The 25,671-nt window shown below is 46.5% G+C and overlaps 1 protein-coding gene across 2 annotated transcripts in view; it reads right to left on the bottom strand.

The window, feature by feature from the left end:
• The window catches only part of SDK1 (sidekick cell adhesion molecule 1), a 597,942-nt gene that overhangs the window by 332,418 nt on the left and 239,853 nt on the right, over window positions 1–25,671 (bottom strand). For both annotated transcript variants that reach the window (XM_047838939.1, XM_047838940.1), the window contains exon 5: window positions 23,870–24,003. In XM_047838939.1, the coding sequence (XP_047694895.1) occupies window positions 23,870–24,003 (134 nt within the window). The remainder of the gene's footprint in view (window positions 1–23,869; window positions 24,004–25,671) is intronic.

The following is a 25,671-nucleotide window of genomic DNA, read 5'->3' as shown; positions in this document are numbered from 1 at the left end:
GAGCAGGGAAGGGGCAGAGAGAGAGGGAGACACAGAATCCCAAGCAGGCTCCAGGCTCTGAGCTGTCAGCACAGAGCCTGACGTGGGGCTCGAACCCACAGACCATGAGCTCATGACCTGAGCCGAAGTTGGACACTTAACCGACTGAGCCACCCAGGCGCCCCATGTTCTACCTGTTTTTATGCAATAAACATAACTTATAGGAAATCTTTACTGAGATCCCTTTAACCAGGATATTAACTGCATATCCAGAGGGATGTGCTGGCACGTTTTTCTTTTCATGGGTGTGTATGCACATGCATGCGGCTGGGTGTGTGGCCCGTGAGTGATGCTATTATTCAGTTCAGGAAAAGCAATGTCAATTATCAGCAACCTAAACTTATAGTTAACAAAATTTCTGGGGCTCTCTTTCCTCCTGCTATCTGTGAGTTACTCTCATTTACTTCAAACAGAAACGCATATGTGTTATCAAGAAATACAAACCCACCCTTCTTCTTTAAGTAACTGGGAATATGGTCTAAAATTATTCAAGTGGATGGGGCGCCTGGGTGGCTGGGTCGGTTAACTGTCCGACTTCGGCTCAGGTCATGATCTCACGGTCCGTGAGTTTGAGCCCCGCGTCGGGCTCTGTGCTGACAGCTCGGAGCCTGGAGCCTGTTTCGGATTCTGTGTCTCCCTCTCTCTCTGCTCCTCCCCTGTTCATGCTCTGTCTCTCTCTGTCTCAAAAATAAATAAACGTTACCAAAAAAATTTAAAAAAAATTATTCAAGTGGATTTCTGTAAGGTTGCATATAGGAGAGCGGTTTAAACATCATTTCTACTGAACTTATTCCAGAAACCACAATTTCAATCTGTTTATACTGGTGATCCAGTCACTTCCTAAATGCATCCAGTAATTTATTTTATTTGTATTATTTTGAGGCTCGTACAGCAAGCAACCTGTTCAGTGTTAAATAAATATTCACTGCAAATGGATTTTCTTTTTAATTGACCAGGTTGCATTTGTTAAAGAGAAAAAACAAAAAAACAAAAACCTGCATTGAGAGAATCCTATCTGGAATGCCGAGGGAGACCCACAGCTTACGGGACCCTGAATCGAGAGCTGCGGTTTTTTTAGGGCGGGTTGGCGGTCCGTCTTCAAGTCCGAGCAGCGCGCCCAGCACATGCCAACGTGAGGCCCTCTGCCCACTCTACGACCTGCTCTGCCCTCCATTCTGCGGGTGGGTTTGCCCGACGACTCAGATGCAGCTTTACGTTCCTCCCACCCTCCAGACTGAGGTAGCTTGGTCTCCCAACTCTGCTTTCCTCCCGCTCTGCTGTCCCCAACGGGGCACATCCATGAGCACTTTCTGGGTCACTGCTCTTGAGCCACCCTGGCTCTCCGGACTCCCTTCTCTGAGGGCTGTCCGGCCTCCCCTCCCCGGGCCAGGCCACGAAGCCCTGCATCTTGTGTGATAACAGATGTTCTGCTGAAGTATATATTCCGACTAATAAAGTATTATGTTAAAAGCCCTTCTCTTAAGACAACAACATTTATTTGGTAAGTAATGAAGGGATCAATTCAGGAGGTTCTACTCGTAATGGATTGTGAACACAGGATCACACGTTTTATTAAAATTAAGGCTCTTGTTTAGTCAAACCAAATCAGAAACGTGGTAGGTAAACAGATTTGACTTTTGTCTCCAAGGCCCGAGGCAAACAGTGACGTCATGGGCCAACTGGAGAGCTGTAGTAAGTTAAGTGGTACTTTTGAAGGTGATTTTTTTCTCTAACTTCTTCATGATTGAAATTATAGTTAAGGAAGTGGACTTTTCTTTGGCTTCGTGAAAGATGGTCTCATAGCTGTCTTTGCAAAAGAGGTGAAGTTACAGGAAGCTGGCTGTCTGTAGACTTCAAGCTTGACTGTTCCCTGAAAACCAGGACAGCACATCCAGGCCCCTCCAGGCCGGCACAACCGGGGGCCGTCCTGGTCAGCCCATCCGAGCCTGCCCGACATCTCGGCCGTTAGTTCGGGGTGGACCTGACACCTGAGTACCAGCCTGGAGCCCACTGTTCTCCTCTCATCGCCTGCCTCTCTGTACTTCTCCCTGTGCCCTTATTACTTAGAATTGTGACTGGCACTCTCCCCTGGGCTAAGAAAAAGTTTCATCAGTGTAACGTTTACGTAACGTCTGCAACGTATTCTTTACATACCTATTCCGTGGAAGTTTGGTTTTGTCGGGCTCATAAAACACAAGTTGAGATGGAGCCCACCTGGTTCCAAGCCCTCATTTTACAGATGAGAAAACTGAGCCCCAGGCCCCCAGCGGCCCCAAAGCCTCCACAGCCGCACCCGGGGGTGAGCTCTCTCCGAAACAGCCTCGCGCTCCGCATCCTCAGGCCAGCTTTGTAATAGGGCCCTTTTGTTTAACAGGGTCTGAGTGCCCGTGATAATACTGTTTCGGTTCTTAGAGAAACTAATTAATTTTCATCAAAAGCACTACGAATAAAAAAATCAGATGTGCTTCAAAATGAATTAAAAGTAATGAAGGAATATCGCCAACTGAAAACAGGTTGATGTGAGTTAATTCGGAGAAGAGGCAAGTCCTACTTGTAGGTGATAGGGTTTTAACAATTTCTTCCTCACAATAAAAGCCCCCCCCCTTTTTTTTAAGTAGCCAGAGACAAAGTTAATAAATCACAGCCCATCTGTAGTCCTAAAGAAGACCATTCGAAACCAGAATATTCAACTTGGTCCAGATCACAAGGCGATGTGAGCCCGTGCTCCACGGGGTCCTGAAGTAAATGCAAGTCAACAGAGTAAATGCAGTCAAGTGGTTCTGGTGTTAGGAAGACGGCCCTGCAAGCCCGCCAGGCCAGCTAGAGCCCCGCGTCGAGGAGGCCAAGGGCGCGGGGAAGGCATGGCAGCCCTGAGCTGCACAGGTTCCTGCACTAAGTGTGGGAGGGCTGCTGACGAGACCCATTTCTTCCTGAGTCCAGACTCACTGGGGGTGTCGGCGGGTGCCGGATGTATCTTCACCAAAGAGGACTATGGGTTGGGCCACCTTGCCACCAATCGCTGACCTACGTCCTTCTGGGACTCCTTCTCCAAAGAGACGGGTTTGCCGGACCTCCACAAACAGCACGGCACGTTTCCTGGCTGCACCTCTGGTGACACATTTTCCTCCCGCACAGACTCGGACAGTCCTGTCTGCCCTGGGTTCAACGGCGTGAGGGAGTAAAATTCCAGGGGCGTGGAACGACGGGGCCAGCACTTCAGCTTGTCCGGCGGGGTGACCCAGACCTTCCTCAGAGCATGTAGCTGACTTGCCCCGGGCGCTACAGCCCCCCACTGCCTATTACTGTTGGGTGTGCAGCGGTGGGGACATACCAGAGTGTCGCCTGGGTTTCAGCTTCCTCCCTGCCCCTGTTGGGGGGCAAAGGCTCGGGCTCCTCATGGTCACTGGTGCCGACTCCCCAGCCAGCGCCTGTCTTCACCTGACTGTCCAGGGAAGCCTGGTGCACCCCCCAGTACAGCACCGTCTCCCATAATGCAGGAACTCCGAGAGAGCAGAGTTTAGGGACAGGAAGCATAACCCCCAAACCGGGTCGGTTCGGGGAGGGGAGGACTTCCCTTCACCACGTCCTGACGGCCATTCGGAAGGGGTGCATGTTTCCGATGGGCCAAGGGTGCTTGGGACCCACGTGGGAGTCGGTCCCAGGCTTTCACTCCTCCATCGGTTGTTAGGACCCTTTCCCACAGAGGCTGGGGTCATAAGATGGGGCAGAGGTGTCGGTGCTGAAGAAGTCGGTGACACGAGGGCTTGGGGTTACCTTTCCTGTAATTTACCACCTTCTGTATCTGCACAGGCCCAGTCTCGAATGTGCCGCCCTCCTGACTTGGAGGGTCTCATGGCACCCAGCTTGTGACGGGCAGTTCTGGAAAATGGTCACTTGGTGCTCAGGGTCCACGAGGGCCCAGAAACTCATTAGAGCAGCATGTCTGTCCTTCTCAGTTAAGAGCGGTTCTCTCCCACAGAAGGAGTGAGCCTGCCTCCATCTGGGGCCCCGCACCACAGCGCCACTGAGGCCACCACAGACGCGCACAGCACCCGCCTCCAGCAAGGATGCCTCTTGCCCACGAGATCTGCTGGATCTCAGGGCGTGAGCCACTGGGGGGGGTGTGCCGCTGGATGTGCCGGCACCCTCTCTGATCTGGTCCCTCTCCTCAACACCGACAGTCTTCTGAGTCGCCCAACAAATGGCCGGCGGCAGGGTTTCCAAGGGCTGTCTGCCCAAGAGGCACTACCAGGCCGTGCCTGTAAGCCGCAGACAATCAGCCGCGCCACCAGGACCCCTGGCCAACAGGTACCTGGGGCTGAAGACCGGTGAAGCTTCCAACTCTCCCACTGAGCTGGCCCTCCTGGTGCTCAGCCCCTAGCCGTCGCCCTAAACTAGCGTGACGCTCAGAGCCGGTCTGTGTGGATTCTCTCCAGAGCGGTCCTTCTCCAATCGTGGAGAACACCAGAATCAGCCAAGGGTTCATTAAAACCCAGATTCCTGGATCCCACTCCCAGAGATTCTGGTCAGGAAGTCTGGGGTGGGACCCTGCGAATCTGCACGTCTACCAAACATCCAGGGGCCTGTCCCCGGACCACCCTTGGAGCAGCTCTAGTCTAGAACTGCTATACCAACAGCAGCTGCACCCGGGGGCGCTTGTCAAACCTGAGTGTGCATATGAATCACCTACGGATCTAGTTCAGGTGCAGAATGGGACTCAGTAGGACTGAGATGCAGCTCAAAACTCTGCATTCCCAACAAGCTCCCAGGATGATGGTGGTATCCTTGGTCCTAGGACCACATGTTGACTTTAACCAAGTAATTCACAGCACTGGCTCTGTGTGTGTGTGTGTGTGTGTGTGTGTGTGTGTGTGTGTGTGTGTAGTCAAAGCACCTGCGTGGTTTTTTTGTTTTTGTTTTTTTGAGAGAGAGAGAGAGAGAGAGAGAGAGAGAGAGAGCGCGCGCACGCGCGCAAGCAGGGGAGGGGCAGAGGAAAGGAAGACAGAATCCCAAGCAAGCGCTGCCATGTCAGCACAGAGTCCGATGGGGGGCTCGAACTCATGAACTGTGAGATCATGACCTGAGCCAAAATCAAGAGTTGGACACTTAAATGACTGGGCCACTGGGCGCCCCTGCGTGCCGGCTTTAAAGAAAGGTCCTGAACCAGCCCAGGTGATTTTCATGGGCACCTAGGGTTAAGACACTATTATATACTGAAAATATTTTTCTTCCATTTTGTCACTTTTCCTACGATTATTGTTTAACTTACTGGCCCAGCACTTTTATAAATTTTGTGTGATTTGTCCTCTGTCTGTCCTTCCAGTTTTCCCACTGTCCTGGCATTATTGCCACAAACATTTGGGGGTTCTCAAATCCCCTCCCCCACTTCAACTTTCATTCACAAACGAAGCATACACTTTGCATTTACCACTTTAAGTGACACAGTTTTCGGGTATTTTTGCCCATTTACTGCATAGAAGAATTTTGCAAAAACTATATCCCCCTCACATACACGTTACATTTAATTCTAGTGTGTTTTAAATAAAACTTTAGATGACACTTTTAAATGTATCCAAAGGGACCTAGATACGATTGTGATTTCATACCAACTATCATTCATTCTAAAATCTTTTTAATACCTGGAAACTTTGCATCATTCCTTTTTCTCAATCCATGCATAGAATTTTATTTACTGTAATATATATTATGCTTGAGAGTCTTTTATCACACTTCTCTACACAAGAAAAGATAGAGGTTTCATTATTTTTTTTTTCAAATTCCATGATCTGAAAACTCTAAATGTTAAAAATTCTGGTTGGTCATCCATTATAATTATTATAAATAATAATCACACCAACATTTATCATCACAAATTTTCAAAAATACTGAACATGAAAAAGTTAATTTTATTGGGAATACATCTTTTAGTGGATGAATGGGATTTTTTAAAAAAATTAGCTCATGTATTCATGGATGAATATTACTTCCAGCTAAAATGAGAAGGCATTCAGCATCAATTTTATTTCTAGTTTTTGTTTTTATAAATGTATGCACTTAGAAAACTTATTTTCATAAACAAGCATATGGCAATGGAAGGAGTTTCATTAGAACACTGTCAATTCTTTCGCATCATTCCAATGACTATGCCCAAAATTACACAGTAATTTATCATCACACATTATTTTTAATGATCCATTTGCTGACAACTTGATGGGGTCCTCCTTCAATTTTGCTGAAAGCATGGAACTCTAGGCCACCTGACTTTAAACAGGATTTCTTATCCAGTTGTTACAGTCACCCACTTTCTCAGCACTGGCCTGTCTGTGGAGGTGTCCTTTGTCTGGCAAGCGGAGGGCTTGGCCTTCTAGAACAATGCAGCGGGGAAAATCAGGAGATCCTGGAAGGAATGCCCCTCTGGGGTGAGGGGCCAGAAAGAGAGCTGTGAGGGAGGTGAGGGGCGCTCCCTCGGACGCAGCTGTCTGGGAGACGGGACGTGTGTCTATCGTGGAGGCCGACTCCCATGGGCCATCCATCATGGAAGATCCTTGCAGTGACTGAGCCCCGAATGGAGATCCCTGATCTGGATTCCCCTTCCGTTAGTGGTGAGCGGCGCTGACATGCCTTCGCCCACACTCCTGCCCGCAGGTACCAAGCCGCCATCGTGCGGCGTGAGATACTGTCCACGTTCCTCGTCTAACTTCTGTGTCCCTATTTTTGACAGAGACTGGGTACGGAAGATTTCTTTAAAGTAAGAAACACCGTAGGGTGAACATGATGACAAATCACACCTGGCTAGTCTGCTTATTAGGGACACAGCCGGGGAGAGTTGGGGCAATGGCCAGAGGAGCAGATGTGCCACGGAAAGTGAACCACTCCTTCTCAGCTGGGGCTGACTGATGTCTTGAGGGGGCATGTGGGTCCAGGTCACCAGATCTTCAATGCTTATGTGGAATCTCCTGGTTTTTAAAGCATTGTTCATATTTCCAGTTACGTTTCAGCAAGCTCTTATCTCGGAAGTTGGTATGTCAAAAGTCTGTGAAGCTTCTAGAACCCATAGAATAGAGAAGCTTCTATTGACCCCAAGCAATGCTGTTTTCCCTTCATTGGGGTCATCTTCCTCCTCAGCAGTTCATCTGACTGCTCTTACTCAACCTTAAGGTCACGGTTAAATATCAATTCCCTAGGGAAAACCTCCCCAGTCCCTCTGGACCTGGTGGGTGCCCTACATTGGGGTTTCCATAGTGACCTGTGCTCCTCTCCATCGTGGCTCACATGCCTTTGTTTCAATTATCTCTTGACACGACCATCTCACCCTTGGCTCCCCTAACTGGCCGAGGCCTTGCTCAAGGCTTGGTGCACAAGAGATATCCTATAGATAACTGTGGAACACAGAGATCAAGATTTCCATGTCTACCCAGGCAGGCTAGGCAGTGACCACCCACTTTTAGGGGGTGCCATTAATACAGACTCCTAGAGACCCTGAAGGTGCAGAGCTAGTGACTAACCAATCACATTTGCTCCCTGCACAAAGTGCTCCGTGGCCACAGACCTTCGGTAAATAAGCCTTTGTCATCTCTCCTGCTTGTATGTGCAACTGCTCTCCAGGAGTCCTGGGAGTCAAAGTATTGCTGGTCATGACAAGCTCTTAATGCTTCTAGAAAATTCCAGGAGCACGTACCATCAGTGATGGGCATTTTGTATATGAAGTGCTATGCGTTCTTATAGAACTGTCTCATCCAACATGGTAGCCTCTAGCCACATGAAGCTACTAAAATTAATTTAAATTAAATGGCATTTACAGTTCACTTCCGCAATTTCACTAGCCACATTTCAAGTGCTCAGTAGCCCCATGAGGCTAATGGCTCCCATACTGTGCAGTACAAACAGAGAGCATTTCCTTCATCACAGACACTTCTACTGGATCACAGGTCACAAGTGAAATGCTTCGAGAGCAGATAGCTAATGTGAAAGAATAAGGCTAAGATTCAGAAACACTTCTCTCCAACGATGAGGCCTGTTAACACAAATACCCAATTCACCTCAAGAACAAAGAGACTTAATCCCTCACTCTAAAACACCTGCCCCTTACATTGCTTTAAGTCTGCAGTAATTTAAAACCCACAATGAATATTTTCCCCCAATATTGCACTCCACAGGCAAACGGAAGCCTCAGCCCTGGGAGAATGCACCCAACCACACAGCCTGTTGGACCTGGGAAGGTGGGGCTGGGGCGACCTATTTGTCAGCTATTAGTTCTCCCTCCCTCTCTCCCTCCCTTCTTTCTTTTAATTAATTAATTAATTAATTAATTAATTAATTAAGAGAGTATGAGTGGTACAGGGAGAGAGAGAGAATCTTAAGTTAGGCTCCACGGACAGCACGGAGCCTGACACAGGGATCAACCTAATGACCCTGAGATCATGACCTGAGCTGAAACCAAGAGTCGGACACTTAATTGACTGAGCCACCCAGGTGCCCCCTGTCAGGCATTTTTTAAAACTGGAAGAGTTTCTCTTGATGTGTAAACACTGACTTGTGTCTTTTTACAGTATTGTGTGGGCTATGCAAAACACAGTAACGAGCAAACAGAGCCCACAGATGGCCAAAGTAGGCATGTGATCTACAGCAGTGCTGTGCCTTAGCAAAGAAACCACAACAGGGATAGGGCAGTTATTATGCACTAAATTGTGTCCTCCTAAAATTTATATATGGGTGTCCTAATCCCTAATATGTATTTGGAGAAAGGGCCTCCAATTAATGAGGTAATTAAGGAAAAATGGGCTCAAAAGGACAGGGCCCTAATTCGATGGGACTGGTGTCCATATAAGAAGAGAAAAAGGCACCAGATCTTTCTCTCCCTCTCTCCATGTGCACAGAGGAAAAGCGACGTGAGAACACACGGCGAAAGCAGCCATCAGCGAGCCAGGAAAAGAGGTCAACTCTGCTGGCACCTTGTTCTTGGACTTCTAGCCTCAGGAATTGTGGGAAAATAAATGTCAGTTTTTTAAACCCCAGTTGGCGGCATCTTGCTAGGGCAGTTCTAGCTGACTCATGTTGTAGTTGTAACTTACACATCTAGGTTATTTTATGTAAATGTATAGAAGTTCCATATGTAACTTATATATAAGTTACAAGATCAATTTTTACAAATCACATATTGAATGGCTTAAGAGATGAAGAACCTATATTAATAGTCCATTTGTAAAGCAACTCATCTTTTAAATTACAGTCTGACACCCTGGGCTTGCAGAGCCCAGGCGTGAGCTGGCACTCTTTCACATGGCTCAGTTACTTTTGCCCAGACGGGACCTGCTCGTGAGGATAATGAGGCCCACAGCGTGATGGCTGTAATTCTACTGACTTGCCCTATTTCTCACACAATCCATCTTTTGAAAATTTTCCCTATTTTCTTTATATATGCCTACGCCAATAGTCATACAAATAAGAACTATTATAAATCTTCCCCCCAGAAGTGTTTCTTCAACGTGCAATCTTGTGTATCTTTATATTTGCCAATTAGACCTTTTCCAACAGGCAAAAGATTAGACATGGAGGAGACAGAAGTCCAGGACGAGTGGGAAAATTACTACTCCCTCACTTAGGGCATCCCCTACCACATCAAACATGCTTGCTTGCTTTTCTGTCCCACTAATGCAAGCTGTGATGGCAGAAACCAGTCTACCTCAATCACGGTTATATTCCCAATGCCCAACATAGTGCTGGCACTTACTAAGTACTCAATAAATATAGGCTGAGTGAACATATTAGCAGATGGATAGATGGACAGATGGATGGATGGATGGATAAATGTTCTGAAAGAAGCAGGAGTTTAGGTGAAACGTTCAGGGACAGCAAAGAGGTGGAAACGCAGAAAGGCAGTGAGGTGACTCTCAAGGGAGTTTAGGAGAAGAGGCTGCTTTGGACAGCAAGTCTAAGGAGACAGGCTCATCTAACTTCCAAGTGCAACTGTGCAGCAACAGCATGGATCTCACTCTCAGGCACCACCTCCCACAAACCACGTTAGACTGGGCAAGCTTTGCCCACTGCACTGCACGCAGCGGCAGAACTGGTAGAGAGACTGACCCACAGAGGGAAGCCAGACCCCAGGGGGTCAAGGGAAATCATAAAACAGGAAAGAAGTCAGTCAATAACTGAGGAGATGCCTGGGGGCATGCCTGCCACTTCAGGCACCGTAACTGAATCAGACAAAGAAATTAACAATTAGAAGATAACCAGAATGTCACAGCCATAGAGGACTTAAGTCATTTCATCCAGCGTTTCGCTTGAAGACCACACGCTCAGACTGGCATTCGGGTCTGGAGATAACGTGTGATCAAAGTGATACATAAAGTCACAAGAATGAAGGGGTTCTGCAAGGAGAATGAAAACTGCAGAGAAACAAAAAGAAGTATCGTACCAAAGGCCTACACAATGCAGCTCCTCACATCTGGGGGCAATGAGAACCAGAAGGAGCTATGAAGAGCGAAACAGAAGGGGCAGGGCCGGAGGAAGGGCCAGGACAGGGTTGGAGGGAAGGCTCCTGCAGAAGTGGAGGCGGGGGATGCGGAGGCTGGGCGAGCGGGAGGAGGCGCCTGTCCCTGGTGCTGAAGGATGAAGATGGGAAATCACGCGCTGGGGTCTAGCACTCTCGCTCCTTCACAGAACAAGCACTGGCAGGCCGCATGGATTCTCACGCACTGCTGGTGGAATGAGGGGCAGCCTGCCCTCGGGGAACACGCATTCCGGTAAGAGATGAGGATGCTACACTTAACTGGAACGCGTGTCCTGGGGACACTGGTATGGAAAACGGAACAGACAAGAGGGCAGCAGTTGTAACCGTCCTGAGTGGAATGGAGAGTAGTTCCACCCCAAACCTCCTGGTCTTCACCATCTCACTGGGAGAGCGTGTCTCTGTAAATGGAGGCAAGGGCCAAAGAGCTCGTCTGATGATGTTTTCCCAAGCTGGCGGCAGAACTCACCAGCCCCTACATCCACTCCACAGGGCGTCCCCCTACATCACGACCCTGCCATCTGCTCGGGGTCTGCCTCTCTGCTCAGCAAAGCTTGAGCTCATGAAAGGCAAGAAGGTGTGTGCCTTATTCATGTCGTTTCCTCAGCATCAAGCATCATGCCGGCACATATTAGATGCTCAGTGTTTTCTGAGTGAAATAGCAGACACAAAATCTCAATTTTTAAAACGAGGGGTCATATACGCTGGGACAAAAAGGAAGCACACAGACTGTAAAGGCCCAGAGAAATCACAGGGCAGCCCTGCCCACTGCCCCTTCCATTCAGACGTGTGTGGAGCGATGGCCTGGGGGAACTCCAGAACAGCAAAGCACACGAAGTCCTTCCACAATGATGAGAGGTTTACTTTCTTATTCGTCCTTGAGGATTCTTCCAGGCTGGAGTGATATTCAGAATATATACTGATGGACATGCCAACGTGGTGGTAGGGGCACCAGCCAGTCAGAACAGAAGCTGGCAGGGGCACAAGGGTTCACCTTCAGTCCAGCAGGTAAAACTTGAGTAATGGGTATGATCCAGCCCATCTTTTTTTTTTTTTTAAATTTTTTAATGTTTATTTATTTTTGACAGAGAGACAGAGCGTGAGAGGGGGAGGGGCAGAGAGAGAGGGAGACACAGCATCTGAAGCAGGCTCCAGGCTCCAAGTTGTCAGCACAGAGCCCGAGGCGGGGCTTGAACTCACGGACCACGGGATGATGATCTGAGCTGAAGTCAGACACCTAACCGACTGAGCCACCCAGGCGCCCCACGATCCTGCCCATCTTAATGGGAACACAGTGTCCAAGGAACTAGAGCCTCCTGGATTTCTATCCAGTACATGCTTACTGTCATGATTTTTTAAACACTATAACTAAAATGAACAAAGAAATAAAAGGCTCAGAACACTGCCTACTCATTTTATACTTCTTTATAACAGTAACATTTTTTGCATATTTTTTTTTCCCAAGACTATTTTCTCATTTCAGGAGAAGCTTTCCTCCATAGGCTAAAAAAGTGTGAAACCACATCAACTTTCTGAAATCAACTAATAACCCAAGGTCGAGTCCTGTATGTGGTCTTATACCGACGTCATTTTGACAAGGGTGCTTCCCAAAGTCTCAAAGAATAGAAAGGGAGAAGTCTGAAATTGGAAGCACGTTTGTGCTGGAAACCTTCCCACCTGAGGGCAAACATTTGTGTAATTCCAGCCTGTCTGCATTAATATAGCCACAGAGTGACACCCTGATGGGGGAGTATACTGGAGTGTGCTGTGGTCTTTCCAGGAAAATGAAGGGAGTGCACAGCGTGGGGCCTACCATGCAGGTGGGATACAGCCCCCAAGTCCATTCCCAGTAAGATGAGCAAACACACAGCTAACCGTGCAGAGCCAGCCGAGTGGGTCGCCAGCACGGCTGCTTTTCCAGCTCTGACGCCGACTGTCAAGTCTACGCTGGGGACCCACGTGGAAGAACAGCCTTCCTTTCAGGAGTTCCATCAGTGCTTTGGCACTTGTGGGCTTGTGTCTCAATGCTGCTCCCTAGGAATATCACAAAACCATGACAGCCCACAGACTTGGCAGGTGGTCATTCAGGTGTGGAGCTAGGGTGAACCAGGGAATTCTCAGCTCACGGTTTCCTCATCTATGCAACCACTTAAAATAACAGTCTTTGGGCCGTGACCTGAAAAAGCCCCGCCCCCCCCCATACCCCTGGGCAAATAGCAGGTCACACTGAGAATCAGCAGTTATATGTCTCACAGGCCCTGTGACATCTCTACCAAATACAGAGCCATACCAGGCTCTGATGGTAGGAACTGACTTTGTGCCTAGGAGGATATGGCTGGAGACCATAAAAGGGGAGAGGGTATAGGCAGAGTAATTACCCGGAAGAACAAAAACTCACAGGTGGAGACTGTTGCTAAGAACTGGCTAATTAGAACATACAGTGTCTACATCTTAATATCTATTTCTGGTTCCTCTTATTTCTGATATAAATTCCATGGGTTTTCACATCTCGGACGCACATGTTCTCGGAAAAGTGGGGAGTCCAGCTCTCTGGATTCAGTAATGGTCTTTAGAGCAGCTGAGTGACCTTTTACTTTAACAGAAGCTTTACCTGATTTTCTTAAAGCTTAATTTAATATTCACATGCATCCTGTAAAGATCTCCAGCTTTAATCACCCGCTGTAATTGCCTTCTATGAGAGCTGAAAGAACATCATTTACAGTGATCAGCCATAAAACATTATGACTTAGTTGTAAAGGCAGAACTGAACTGTTATCAGAAGGTGGCTGGTTGTCAGGCTGCAAACAGAAAAGCAGCAACCAGATTAAGAACTTTCAATGTGATTTTAAAAATCGAAAATGATCTGCAATATAAATAATGTCAATAAAGAAAACAGAGACCGTCTCTTTGGGAGAAGACAGACTTGGGTGGAAAGTAAGCCACGTAATTGACTGTGCGGCCTTGCACATATTATTTCTTCCCTTTGTTTCCTTGTGTGTTAAATGGGGATGCCAGCGACCTCCTAGGGCTTTTTTAAAAATGGGGGATGAAATCATGTAGAGTATCTGCATACTGGACCCAGAGCAGACTTCGGTAAATGACTGCTGTTCCTACTGTTGCAATGCACTGCATTTCTGGGTCCCCTCCAAGCTCTTATGCTGACATCCTAACCCCCCAGTGTGGAGGCAGGAGGTGATGACATCAGGATGTGGGGCCTTTGGGGGGTAATTAGGTCATGAGAATGGAGCCCTCATGAAGGAGATTCATGCCCTCCTAAAGGAACCCTTTCCACCATGGGAGTATATAGTAGGAACTCGGCATCCCAGAAGAAGGTTCTTCCCAGAACCTGACCAGGCTGGCAGTCCCCAGCCTCCGGAGTCGAGAGGAGTAAATGTCTGTTGTCCACAAGCCAGCCAGTCTGTGGTGTTTTGCTACAGCGCCCAAGCTAAGACAACGAGTATCACAGGCTTTCATCACGCATTAAGCAACATCCTGTCTTCCTATCCTTCGGGGAAAGCCCGAAATGGATGTTAGCACAGGAGGGAATCGGGCCTGCCCTCCACGACACCCTGCAGTCACTGAGGCTGCTTCCTCTCTCCACGTTCCCTCCAAATCAGAAAACCACATCTCATTTTTCTGAAGCACGATCTACAAAGACATTTTAGCCCAGCAAGTAGGACAATGTGAGTTTGCAAACCTTGGAAACTCTGAAGAAAGACAAACTAAACATGTGTTTCTTAATCAGTGACTTCAGAACACTAAGCCCCTTCATAAAAGGCCAGGGGACAACATGAAAGTAAGAGTGGGATTATTTAGTCCAGGAAAGAGTAAAAGCTCCGACACAAGGGAACTTAACCACGGTCACCATCTGTATCCAACTACTGAGTAAACACAGTTTTTCACAGAAAACTCTATTTACAACTAACAACTGGTTCTGTGGCCTCATCTTGGCTGATAACCATTACTTTGTTTAGGATTTCCCCAGACGAGATGGGTAATGGATGTATGTTAGATTTGATAAAAATGATTGCGAGGAAAATTCAATTTTCCATCCCCCTTGCTTGTGCCCTCTAAAAATTGCTTATCTTTTCATATCAATTATAGCGACAGGGAAAGCAGATGAAGTACTTCAATGAATGTGACATCCGAAGTGATCCAGGCTGGGAAGGTACTTACTGCATGAGTAAGTCACAATGTTGAGTCCCTCTCAATACATGACAAGTTTTGAAATGTTCTGTTTAATTATTAAGAACCTGCAATGAAAGGATGTCAAATTCTCAGTCACCTGAATGCAAGCATGCGGCTGCTTGTTGGCTAAGGTTAAGAAATTAGATCCCAGGGTTAAGGGTAAAATTATTAGGGTTACATCCAGCTGCAGCCTTAGAAGCGCCAGTTAGAAGACTCCTGTGTCGAGATGTCTGCACAAAAGAATTTAAATTGATGTATCTCACAAGGGGACAGGAGGGGGGGGGGGGTAGTTGTGAAAAACATTAAAGGTGGGCTTTGGGGGAGATTTAAGGTCTGATTACAAAGTCACTACTAGGTGACAGTCTGTGCCCTTGGATAATCATCCTATCCTAGAAAAAGCAAGTGAATGCTGACACTCTGTCTACTGAATGCACCAGCTGGAGCAGCTGTGCTCCACCCCGCCGGCTGTGGCTTGCTCTGGGGGCAGAGTCCGCCAAGGCCAGTCACCAGCAATGGCTGGGAAGACGAGGATGGCCGTGCGCGTCACCAGAGCAGACCACGTCCTGTTCTACGCCCACATAGTGTCTACTGCATCCTGGGTGACAAGTGACAACACACCCTGCTGTTACGAATGCTCCGTCACCGAGTGCTGACTATCTCCTCTCCCACCCACACAGTTCGGCAAACCTGTGCTCACACTCTCACTCATGGCCACCCAAGTGTACCCCTGGCAGCTGCAAAAGGGTGCCAGCCTCCGAGCTGCATGTGCGTGAACAGTACACGGAGACTGAATGTTTATGGGGAGTGGTTCTGAGCTCAAAACAGAGCTTCCTTTTGAAAACAAAACCAAGCTCCTCTGAGGTTTGAGTGTGGAGAAGCTCTTAACGGAATGTCCAGTTCAACGGAAAGGTTGCTTCCTGAGCTCTCTATGCCTTCTCCTCTGGCCTGGACACGGGTTGGCCACCAAAGCACACCCAGTGTGCAAAATACATGCTGTTCCTTTTTAAAAGGAAAATCTAGGGTGTTGGGGGCTCAGAGAAACTTTGTATTGAGTCCCTAATCCCCTAGTCGCAATTCTTGTGATTTTGGTCGATGACCCCAACCTTTTTGGGGCCTTGGAGCCCTCAGCTCGGTAATGGTGTTGATCACGGACTCACAGGCTGTTGTGGGATTCAACAGGGAAAATGTCCGTGAAACACCTACCTGCAGCTCAAGGCTCATCAGGGCCCTGCTTCTGCCTCTCCCTTGGGGAATCACTTAACAGCACACTTATTTATAAATTAGCATCAGAGCTGCATATAGCCCAGAACAGTTTCTGCTCCTACATCACCTAGAAGAATTTTGCCAAACTGGGTTGTTCCACAGCTAACGTTAACATCTAACGCTTTTTAACACACCTTTGAAGGACTACAGAGAAGGGAATTTCACATGTATTTTAATTTTGGATATGTTAGTGTATTTTAATAAAGTAGAAGTCTGTGGCCTCTTTTATAAGTATCCGAAGGAATCTAGGCATTTGATAGAGCAGGTCTAAGGATTTGATGCACGTTGTCACCCATTTGAAAAAAAGACATCAACAAGCTTTAATTTTTAGTAGCCAGAAATCTGACCTCATTCCTTTTTCATCTTGAACCTGTACTTTCATTCTATACCTCCCACAGAATTTTATCCTAATTTATTACATTTAATGATTCCAAGTATTTTATTGGTCACCCTATCATAGCCTCTGACAAAATATGCATATAAATTAAAATTTCCCAGCAACCATATGGCTCTGGGGTTAAAAAAAAAAAGTTCTCTTGGATTGAGTTACTGTTACAATTGTTATTTGTACTCAATTAATCAAAAGTATAACCGATTTTGATGAATATTATATATACATAAAAAAAATCACTGAAAATGCCTCTCTCCCAGAAATGGATAGCCGTGTACCCTGATTCTTTTTTTTTTTTCAACGTTTATTTATTTTGGGGACAGAGAGAGACAGAGCATGAACAGGGGAGGGGCAGAGAGAGAGGGAGACACAGAATCGGAAACAGGCTCCAGGCTCCGAGCCATCAGCCCAGAGCCCGACGCGGGGCTCGAACTCACGGACCGCGAGATCGTGACCTGGCTGAAGTCGGACGCTTAACCGACTGCGCCACCCAGGCGCCCCTGTACCCTGATTCTAATCCTACTTCTTTTCCGTATATATAACTCCTTTGAAACTATGTTCGTAGAAAAGCAGATGACGGTGGAAGGAATTTTGTTACCTGGGTTTCTCTCAGTTCTTTTAGCCCCTTCTGAACTCCACATGGTCATTTATTAGTTAGGATAGATCGTTTTTTGTTCCAGTAGCAAATAAAGCGTGGAATCACAGTGCTTGGCACACAGAGGTGCGTTCCCCGCTCCCTAAGGCATCATTCCACTGGGGGCTCTCTCGGGCTGTTCTTCCAGTATCTGGACAGCTTCCAGCCTGGGCTCCACCATCTCCAAAAGTGGCCTGGCCACAGGGAAGGGAGAGCGTGAAGGTCACTTGCTGCCTCTTAAATCCCTGGCCTGGAAGCGATGTGCTTCATTCCACTCACATTTCATTGACTAGTGTTAGGCGAATCGCCCCCAAACCACAAAGAGGCCAGGAATGTCTTCCTGTCCTACAAGCAGAGGCTGCACTGATATCAGCAATCTTCAAAAATTATTTGTAACAAAAAGTCAACTGACACTGCGTTTTGGTCCTGCCTCATTTTGCAGACAGCAAGACACCGAAGCACCTAATTTATACAATGATTTATTGGAGTCCTTCACTTTCTCAATCCCGATACTGACATTTAGGATTACCCCTTTGTTTGGCACCTGGACACTCACACCCTCACTTAATGCCTGTGTTAAAGAATCGGGATGAGTGTGATTTGTGCCGAGTGAGAGAGGCAACTGTGGAAGGAAGAGAGCTCCCTGAAACTCAGGCATGCTCAGGCAGATCTGGCTTTAGGAAGAGTATATGAAAGCACCTGGAAATAGATTCCGCAAAGATTATGCGTGCCTGCTTACCCCCTTGGAAATGTGTGTGTGTGCCCTGAGAGGTCCGCATAGGCGCTTTGGGAGACTAAGGATACTTGGTTACCCTGAATACACTAAAAAGTTGAGGGCAAGTTACAATTTATGGTTTAAACTGACTCTCTCAGACTTGCCAATGGTGAGATTAGGCTGCAATCAGCCATAAAGGGGAAAGAAAGGCAGCATGGGAAGAGAAGACAGACAAGAGCAGGTAGGTAACAGAAATAACCCAGTTTTGTCTTGTCCGCCGGGCCTCATTGGTCTTTTTTGTGGTTGTTGTTGTTGTTTGTTTTGTTTTGCTTTAAACTAAGTCTGGTTGAGAATCACCAGTTGTACTTGATTCTAAGCCTGTCACTAACCCATATGAACATATGCCTGGGGTTGAGAAACAAAACAGAACTAGCTTTTTTTTTTTTAAGTAAGGGCTTGAACACAGGGCTTGAACTCACGACCCTGAGATCACAACCTGAGCTGGAATCAAGAGTTGGATGCTCAATTGACTGAGCCACCCAGGCACCCCTAATCTATGTTTTTAAAGCAAAGCCATAAGAAGAAAACTAACCTTTGATAATGCCAGGTGTGTTGGTGGGATGGCCCCACATCATACACTGTAATTAATGCACATTCTCTCAAGGGGAGAACCAAAAATGTTCATTTTCAAGGAGGTAGACAGGATGCCCTCATGTATCTGTCTGCTCTCAGAACTTGCCAATGGGCTGTGGTTTCACCTTCCCCCAGACAGACGTATTTGTGTCGAGTGGACCCTGGAACAACATGGGGGTTGGGTTGCTGACACCCCGCACAGTTGAAAATCTGTGTATAACTTTGACTCCCCCAAACTTAACTCCTAATAGCCTACTGTTGCCAATAACATAACACTCGATTAACATAAAATTTTGTAGGTTTTATGTATTACATGCTATATTCTTATAATAAAATAAGCTAGAGAAAAAACATCATTAAGAAAATCATAAGGAAGAGAAAATACATTTACAGAGCCGTACTGTGTTTATCGGGAAAAAAACGTGCATGTAAGTGGACCCATGGAGTTCAAACTCGTGTTCTTCAAGGACCAGCTATATTTGGTTTTAACTAAACTAACTGTCACAGAATAGATAACCAGACACAAGCGTTCCTGGCAAGAGGCACAGATTGGAGTCACTCCACAGGCAGCACAGAAGAGGACGACGAACAGCGGCTCTGCATCGGCAATGATACTGGATACACAGTCCTCCTTAAACAGAGGTTGCAAGAATTTGTCCAAAAAACTAAACAGCAGGAAGACAACGTAAAATATGGATTTCCACTCAAGAAGTGTCTATTGTGCCATGAGACACGAACTAAAGATGGAATGAATCTAAAAATTAATGAAGGGGAACCTCACTGAAGTCGGCTCGGGGGCTAGAACGGGAGGCTGGAGTGACATCACTCGATGTCTCTCACAGGAAGAAATGTCTATTACAGACCCAAGAGAAGAACAATCAACAGGAAAGAAACCTCAGCTACAGGGCCCGCAGGCCAAGATAATGCAATGTGTGCCCTAAACAAAATCAACCACCCTGCAACTCAGCCAACCAGGGACCGTCACCACCATGAACCCTTGTTTCGCCCCAATGGATGTCTGTTCAATCCCCCCCCCCCCCCCCGCCACATACAACTTCCTCCTTCTTCTCCATAAAACAACGTTCCTCTCCTTTGTTTCTTGGATTTGCCTATGGTTTTGCCATGGTTTGCTTGTCCTGAATTGCAATGTTCTGTTATTCCTGAATAAACTCACTTCTACCGGTAAAATAACTACTTGTCTTATTTTTAAGATTAATAAAATGTTCAAGATTAGCAAGACACTAAAGATACCACTTATCTCTTTCGTATCTCTTATGCTTATAATCTGTAAACAACTGAGTGTGCATATGTTAGGGTGAAGGCTCAAGGCTTATTTCCTGATGGAGTGCCTACAAACACGCTTTAGAGACCACAGCCTACACTCAGTTCTGCTCACGCCCAGCCCCAGGATCCCCGGGCCAGAGCACGTCTCATTACACACCCCACTTAGAAGGCTCAATCCGTCCTAAATGATTAACTCATCACTCTACCATAAAGCACACGACACTTGCTATATGTGTTTCTCAAAGTTCTGGTAGTAAAGGTCCCTACAATGTGTAAAGCTGTAGCAGGATTCTAAATTGATCATTTGTGGGAGGGCCACAGTCTCTAGACAGGTTTCCAGTAATATTTCAAACTGCTACTATTGCTTTGGGAATCCAACCCACGTCAGAGCACACTTGACAGGCTCATGCCTTGCCCCCTCTCTCCCTGAAATTTTAAGGCACAAAGAAAACAAGAGAGAATCTTATCTGGGCACACAAAAGTCAGGTTTCACCGGGCAGCTCTCTCAGACGACTGTTTGACTGTTCCTGGACATTATTCTCAGGAATCCGGTCTCAACTACTAAGCCTATATGAGGTCTGCAGTCAAATTAGCATTATAGAGGACAAAAGAATGTTAAGTGGTCTTCAGAATGAAAAGCCACGGTTTGTCAGCCCGAAGGAGGATCAGCTAAAATGATATGCTAGCTGAGGACTTTGTTTGAAGAGCAGGCATTGAAATGAAAGACGTGAAAACACAGGAAGGAGGCAGGTGGCCGTGTCTCTCTCCCCCTAAGCCTCCTCCCCGGCAGAGACTCTCATTACGCCTGGCGTCCTGCGCATCGGGTCAGAAGTGATGATGTGTTGAGGTGTGCAGGCGGCCGTCACACAATGATGGATTGATCATCGTGCGGAATTCCTCTCATCTCCTGACTCTACCCTTTTCTCTGATTTTAAGGAGAAGCTCTTATTCACATATTCATTCAGTTCAGAAGATCTGATCCACAAAAGTTAACTCAATGTAAAATCTTCAAAGCAAAAACCAAAAGCAGGTCGACAGGTTTATAAAAGCTTGCCTGGGTCTGACCTCAGAATAGAAACGTCTACTCTCGGGTGAGTTCAGCCCATTCTTTTTCTGGCGTGCACCTGAACTGCGGGAGCCAGCGATGAAAAATTCACGCAGGGCGCTTCAACGGTCCCACCTATGTCCTTGACATCTGCTGGCTTCACGTCACATCACAACTTCAAAGCAAATCCACCCCTGAGATGGCAGCAAGCTTTCACGGGGGAGGAGAACGGAGAGTTCAGAGATGGCCTCTCCTTCAGGACAGGAGGTATATCTGTGCAGCACATGCTACCATTTATCTTCTTGGCCAGACAAAAGGGGGAGAAACGTGAAGAGATGCGAGCGCCAGCCACAGCCATGCACCAACAGCAGGCGGCACCATTATGGGACTGCATTTCCCCGCTAATTGTCACGCTTTTGTAAACATTTATTTATTTCTATTTAAATCCTCTTTATCTTCTGCTTCCCATACGCTTCCAGTGTAGGTAAAGCGTTTGGCAACCGAAACGGTGGCGAGGTTTTGAACTCTCAAGTCCACAGTTGTTGGGGAAGATACATCATTCTCCCTGGGGGGGCTGGGTGTTAGGGCATCACTCATTTAGATGTTTGGAGGCAAGGCCGGCCCCCCTGTGCTCTCCCACCTGACACTGGGCTGTCCTGCAGGGGGGACAGCTTATTCTTACACGATAGGAAACGAGAGGTGGGGCCGCCGGGCACTCTCCAATTTCAAATCAGCTACAGTACAAGGCACCAGGAACTCAACCTCCAGTTACCCCTACCAACCTCAGTCGTATTCACTACAGAAACATTCTTTATTTTACTCTCCTGATGCCGAAGAAAAATTTATCTTCGTTAAATGATAATTGGCGGTAGCATCTTTGGATTCTTCAGAAATGCTGGCTGGCAAGTTTTGAAAAAAAATTTCATCAATCTTGTTTGGTGTTTTTACAAAGCCTCCATCAGAAAAAAAAAAAAAAAAAGAAAGAAACAAAAGATGTGTAAGTGTGCTGAGGACACCTCATCCCCAAGCAGCCTCCCCCGGTGCTGCAGGGAGTCCTGAACTATAGGTTCTGCCACTGTTCCGGAAGGAAGCGACATGTAAACACACAGTTCTGGGGTTTCTGCAGATTTATCAATTTCCTGATCTTTAGAGGTTTCAAAATAGGATTTTTAGTGAGAAAGCGCATAATTGAGTGCCATTTAACTTTCAGCTAAATCCAATATGTCAACAGAATGTTATCCTAAGAATCAAAATAAGGCCGGTTCCTCAACCTTCTCATTCTTCACATTTTACTTGGGCCCAATAAAAAGCAAAGACTATATAAGGAAACAGTAGGCAGCTTTTCTCCTGAGATTTAAAACAAGTCCGTCCGTATCACCAACCTCTTTATAACCCACCTTCTACACATTTTACCCGGTGCCAATGAAAAGATAAAAATACACAAGGAGCAAAATGCAAGGCAGTTAATTATAATATTTATGAACTACTCCCAATACACTTCTGGGTTGGAGTAGAAACTGAAATTACTGAAAAAGCATTTACATATCCCAATTACCTAACGCTACGGTATCCATTAGTATGGCAACTTGCAAAATCACTGTTTTAGTTTTGTTTCCTACTGGCCTTTCTACAATAGGCAATGTAGAACACCATGGGTTCAGACTATTTCATAACTCTTTGATGTTAGCATTACATTAACCAGAATATTTGTGGAATTTTTTTCTCCCTTCCAACAGACTGAGGCCAATTTCCTTGTTTCTGACCTAGAATTTTACCAGTTTGACCAATTATTATCCTGGTAGGTATATCACAATTGAGTGATAAATCTATTTTCTAAATAGAAGAAAAGGCTGTAATTGTAAAACTTGGAAATCACTAAAGCAATCAATCTATTTAATAATGTGATTTCCATCTGTTGTTATCGATACTGAAAAAAATTCTTGAGAAGTCATATTTATTTCCACTCTGGTCCTTTAAATATCAGTACCTCCTGGCCTATATTTTGTGAACACCACACCTAGTCGATGTACATAACTCTCCACAGCCTTAAAAAGGCCATGGGGACAGCCCAGTCTGGGCCCAGTCTATAATCTGGAGATCAGGTTTCAATTCCCAGGAACAAAGGGGCTTATGGCAGGATAATGGCCACTTGGGGGCACTTACCAGGAACGTGAGGGGACATAGAAGCCGACCAGGTAACCCCAGGGTCTCCTACCCCATGTTTGCTACAGACATTCCCTCGGCCAGCCCTACTTGGCTTCGTGCAATCGTATCCCTCGGGGAGCACAAGCAGCAAACGCTATGATCCCAACCCATGAATGAAAGGAAACTTTTCAAACCCGAGGGGGAAGCCACTGCTCAGAGACATTTCTCAAAAAGGTGACATCTGCTACGATACAGACAAAATCACTTACTTCACCCTTGTCTGATGTGATCACGGAATTCTGAAGTCTACAACTATTTTCCACCTGTATTTTCTCAACACAAAATCACCTCATTTCATCCCATGAAGCTTCATGCTGCAAACGCCTGGCGACGGGCCCCGTGAGACGCACGCTTTAATCTTTTAGGTCAGAGTTTTTGCTTCTGGTCATTTTCCCCTTCTCCAGCAATCAACTCTGGGAGAATTCCTAGAGACCTCTTCAAAGGCCAAGTGTTTAAACTAAGTTTCCTCAGACTAACATTTCTGTAAATAAACTGCAGGTGTAACGGTAATTGTGCGTGTTCTCTTCACAATTCCGTTAAATCAGGTAGAAAAAACGGTCAGCTCATTATGATTAAGAAACACTGCTAATTTGAACACAATATTTATGTCTTCTCAAGGATTTTATTTTTAAATTAACATAACCTGTGCCTAATCTAGTCTCAAATAAGGTTCATTGATGGAACTCCTTATAAACCAAGATTTGTTGTTAAAAACAATACACGTTAAAAACGATTTTTGAAACCCCCAAAACGAATAAGATCTTGCAGTGGGCATCACCTGCTGTGTTCACATTTTACGCGTACAGCTTCAAAGAAAGCAACTATTGACAGTGGATCAATATCGAACCATGGCCACCATCCTAGAGACAGAAGATTGATTGCAAAGGGCCCCGTGAGACACGCATTAATTAAATCAAGACTTTATTGCTTTCAGAATTATCATGTGGCGTCTCAAAACTCACCTGCTACGCTCAGGTGAACGAGCGGGCTGGTCTTGCTGTCTCCGTTGCGTTCGTTGACGGCCTGTGCGTAGTAAACCCTGGCATCACCCGCTGTCGCTGCAAGGATCACCAGTTGATTTTCCAGTGTGATGGCTCTGTGTCAGACAAGAGACAGCGTCAGAGCCACTCCACAGCGCTTCTTGTTCGTAAGGCAAATTAGTTTATCAGGCCAACAAGAGAGGCGTGTCCAGGGCTTTAAAAAGATCTCGAAGGACAAAAACACACAGGCCGAGCTGAGGCACATGGCGGTGGCTGAGCCTCCTCTGGCCTCGTCCACACTCCAGTAGGGAGGCTTTGAGCCCTCTGCTTCCCTACTGACCCTCGGTTGTGAGGCGCTCACATATCCGGGGTTAGTTAAAAACTCAGAGCTTCCCCTGGGAACTTGTAACAAGTTCAAGAAATCCCAGAAGGGCTGGTCTTTTTCTTTCAGGCAGGGCCGTGAGATCACACCATGGCCACAAACTATAAATAAACTCTCAGATGGAAGGCGGAACCGCCCAAAACCTAGACGGGGGGGGGGGGGGGGGGGGGCAAATGAATTTGCTGCGGTTTTCTCCGCCTCCCAAGGAACCTCATTAGAGTTTCTGTACCTCTATTTCTCAACTGGCAGGTAGAAGAAAAGTCGCCAGGGGGCATGGTGCTGGCCCTTTCAACTGGATTCTCCCATAACTGCTGATGCCAGGCCTGCTCGTCCTTCACCCCAGCCATCTCCCCGCCCCGCGCATTTCACAGTCTGACCCCTCCTCACGGAGACTTCCCATAGAGCCCAATTCTGCTGCAGGAAAGAACCTGGGAGACACATTTGACCAGCCACCCTCTCTTCAGAAATGAGAAAACTGAGGAACAGGGAGGTTAAGTTATTCGTTCAAGGTAACCTAGCAAGGTAACAATACCAGAGGGAGAACACGATCTTCCCACGTATGAACAGATGCTCTGCCAACCAGATCACACCCAGACTCACCAGGTTATTCAAAAGAAGAGGAAGAACAACAAAGACACAACTTCCATAAATCCAAGCAGCTTTTAATTAAAATAAGCTGTCCTGGTATCCTCTGCTCTTGCTCGCATTTGTAGATTTTGCTACAAAACACAAAATACAAAGGGCGGCCTCCCACTGAGAGTAAGACACATTCTGAGCACCAAAGGGCTCTTAGTTCCCAATGCTGGGAGCACCTTGGGACCTGAAGTGAGTCCCACGGCTGCACACAAGTTGTCATTCTACAGGAAATACGTTTATTTGTTCATTTTGTCTTATCTTGATTAATTAATCCATTTATCTATTTTAGAGAGACACAGAGGGAGCAAGCGAGCAAGCACGCGAACGGGGGCAAGAGGCAGAGCAGGCCCTACGCTCAATGTGAAGCTCAACGTGGGGCTCGATCCCACGACCCTGGGATCATGACCTGAGCCAAAATCAAGAGTCGGACGTTGAACCACCTGAGCCACCCAGGCGCCCCTATTTGTTCATTTTAATCCCAGGCAGTCGTAGCCCTTCCAAATCCAGATAAGGTCTCCATTCTGGTAACAGAAAAAACACAGAAACTGGGTGATCTGTCACGGGGAATTTTACTATAATAATAATTTTTTCCTTCCTGCTACCTTCTGGAAAGCTTTTTCAAAAACTCAACTTTTATACATTATACAAGATTATCTTGAGAAGTTAACTGCTTATTCAGGGTTCCCATACGATATATTGCAGCTTGAGGTCTCTAAGACTAACTCACCTCTTTCTCACAAAAATTTCCCTATTAACAAGTTTTCAA

Source organism: Prionailurus viverrinus, chromosome E3, assembly GCF_022837055.1.
Source record: "Prionailurus viverrinus isolate Anna chromosome E3, UM_Priviv_1.0, whole genome shotgun sequence".
NCBI lineage: Eukaryota > Metazoa > Chordata > Mammalia > Carnivora > Felidae > Prionailurus > Prionailurus viverrinus.
This window is presented reverse-complemented; position numbering and strand designations above follow the sequence as displayed.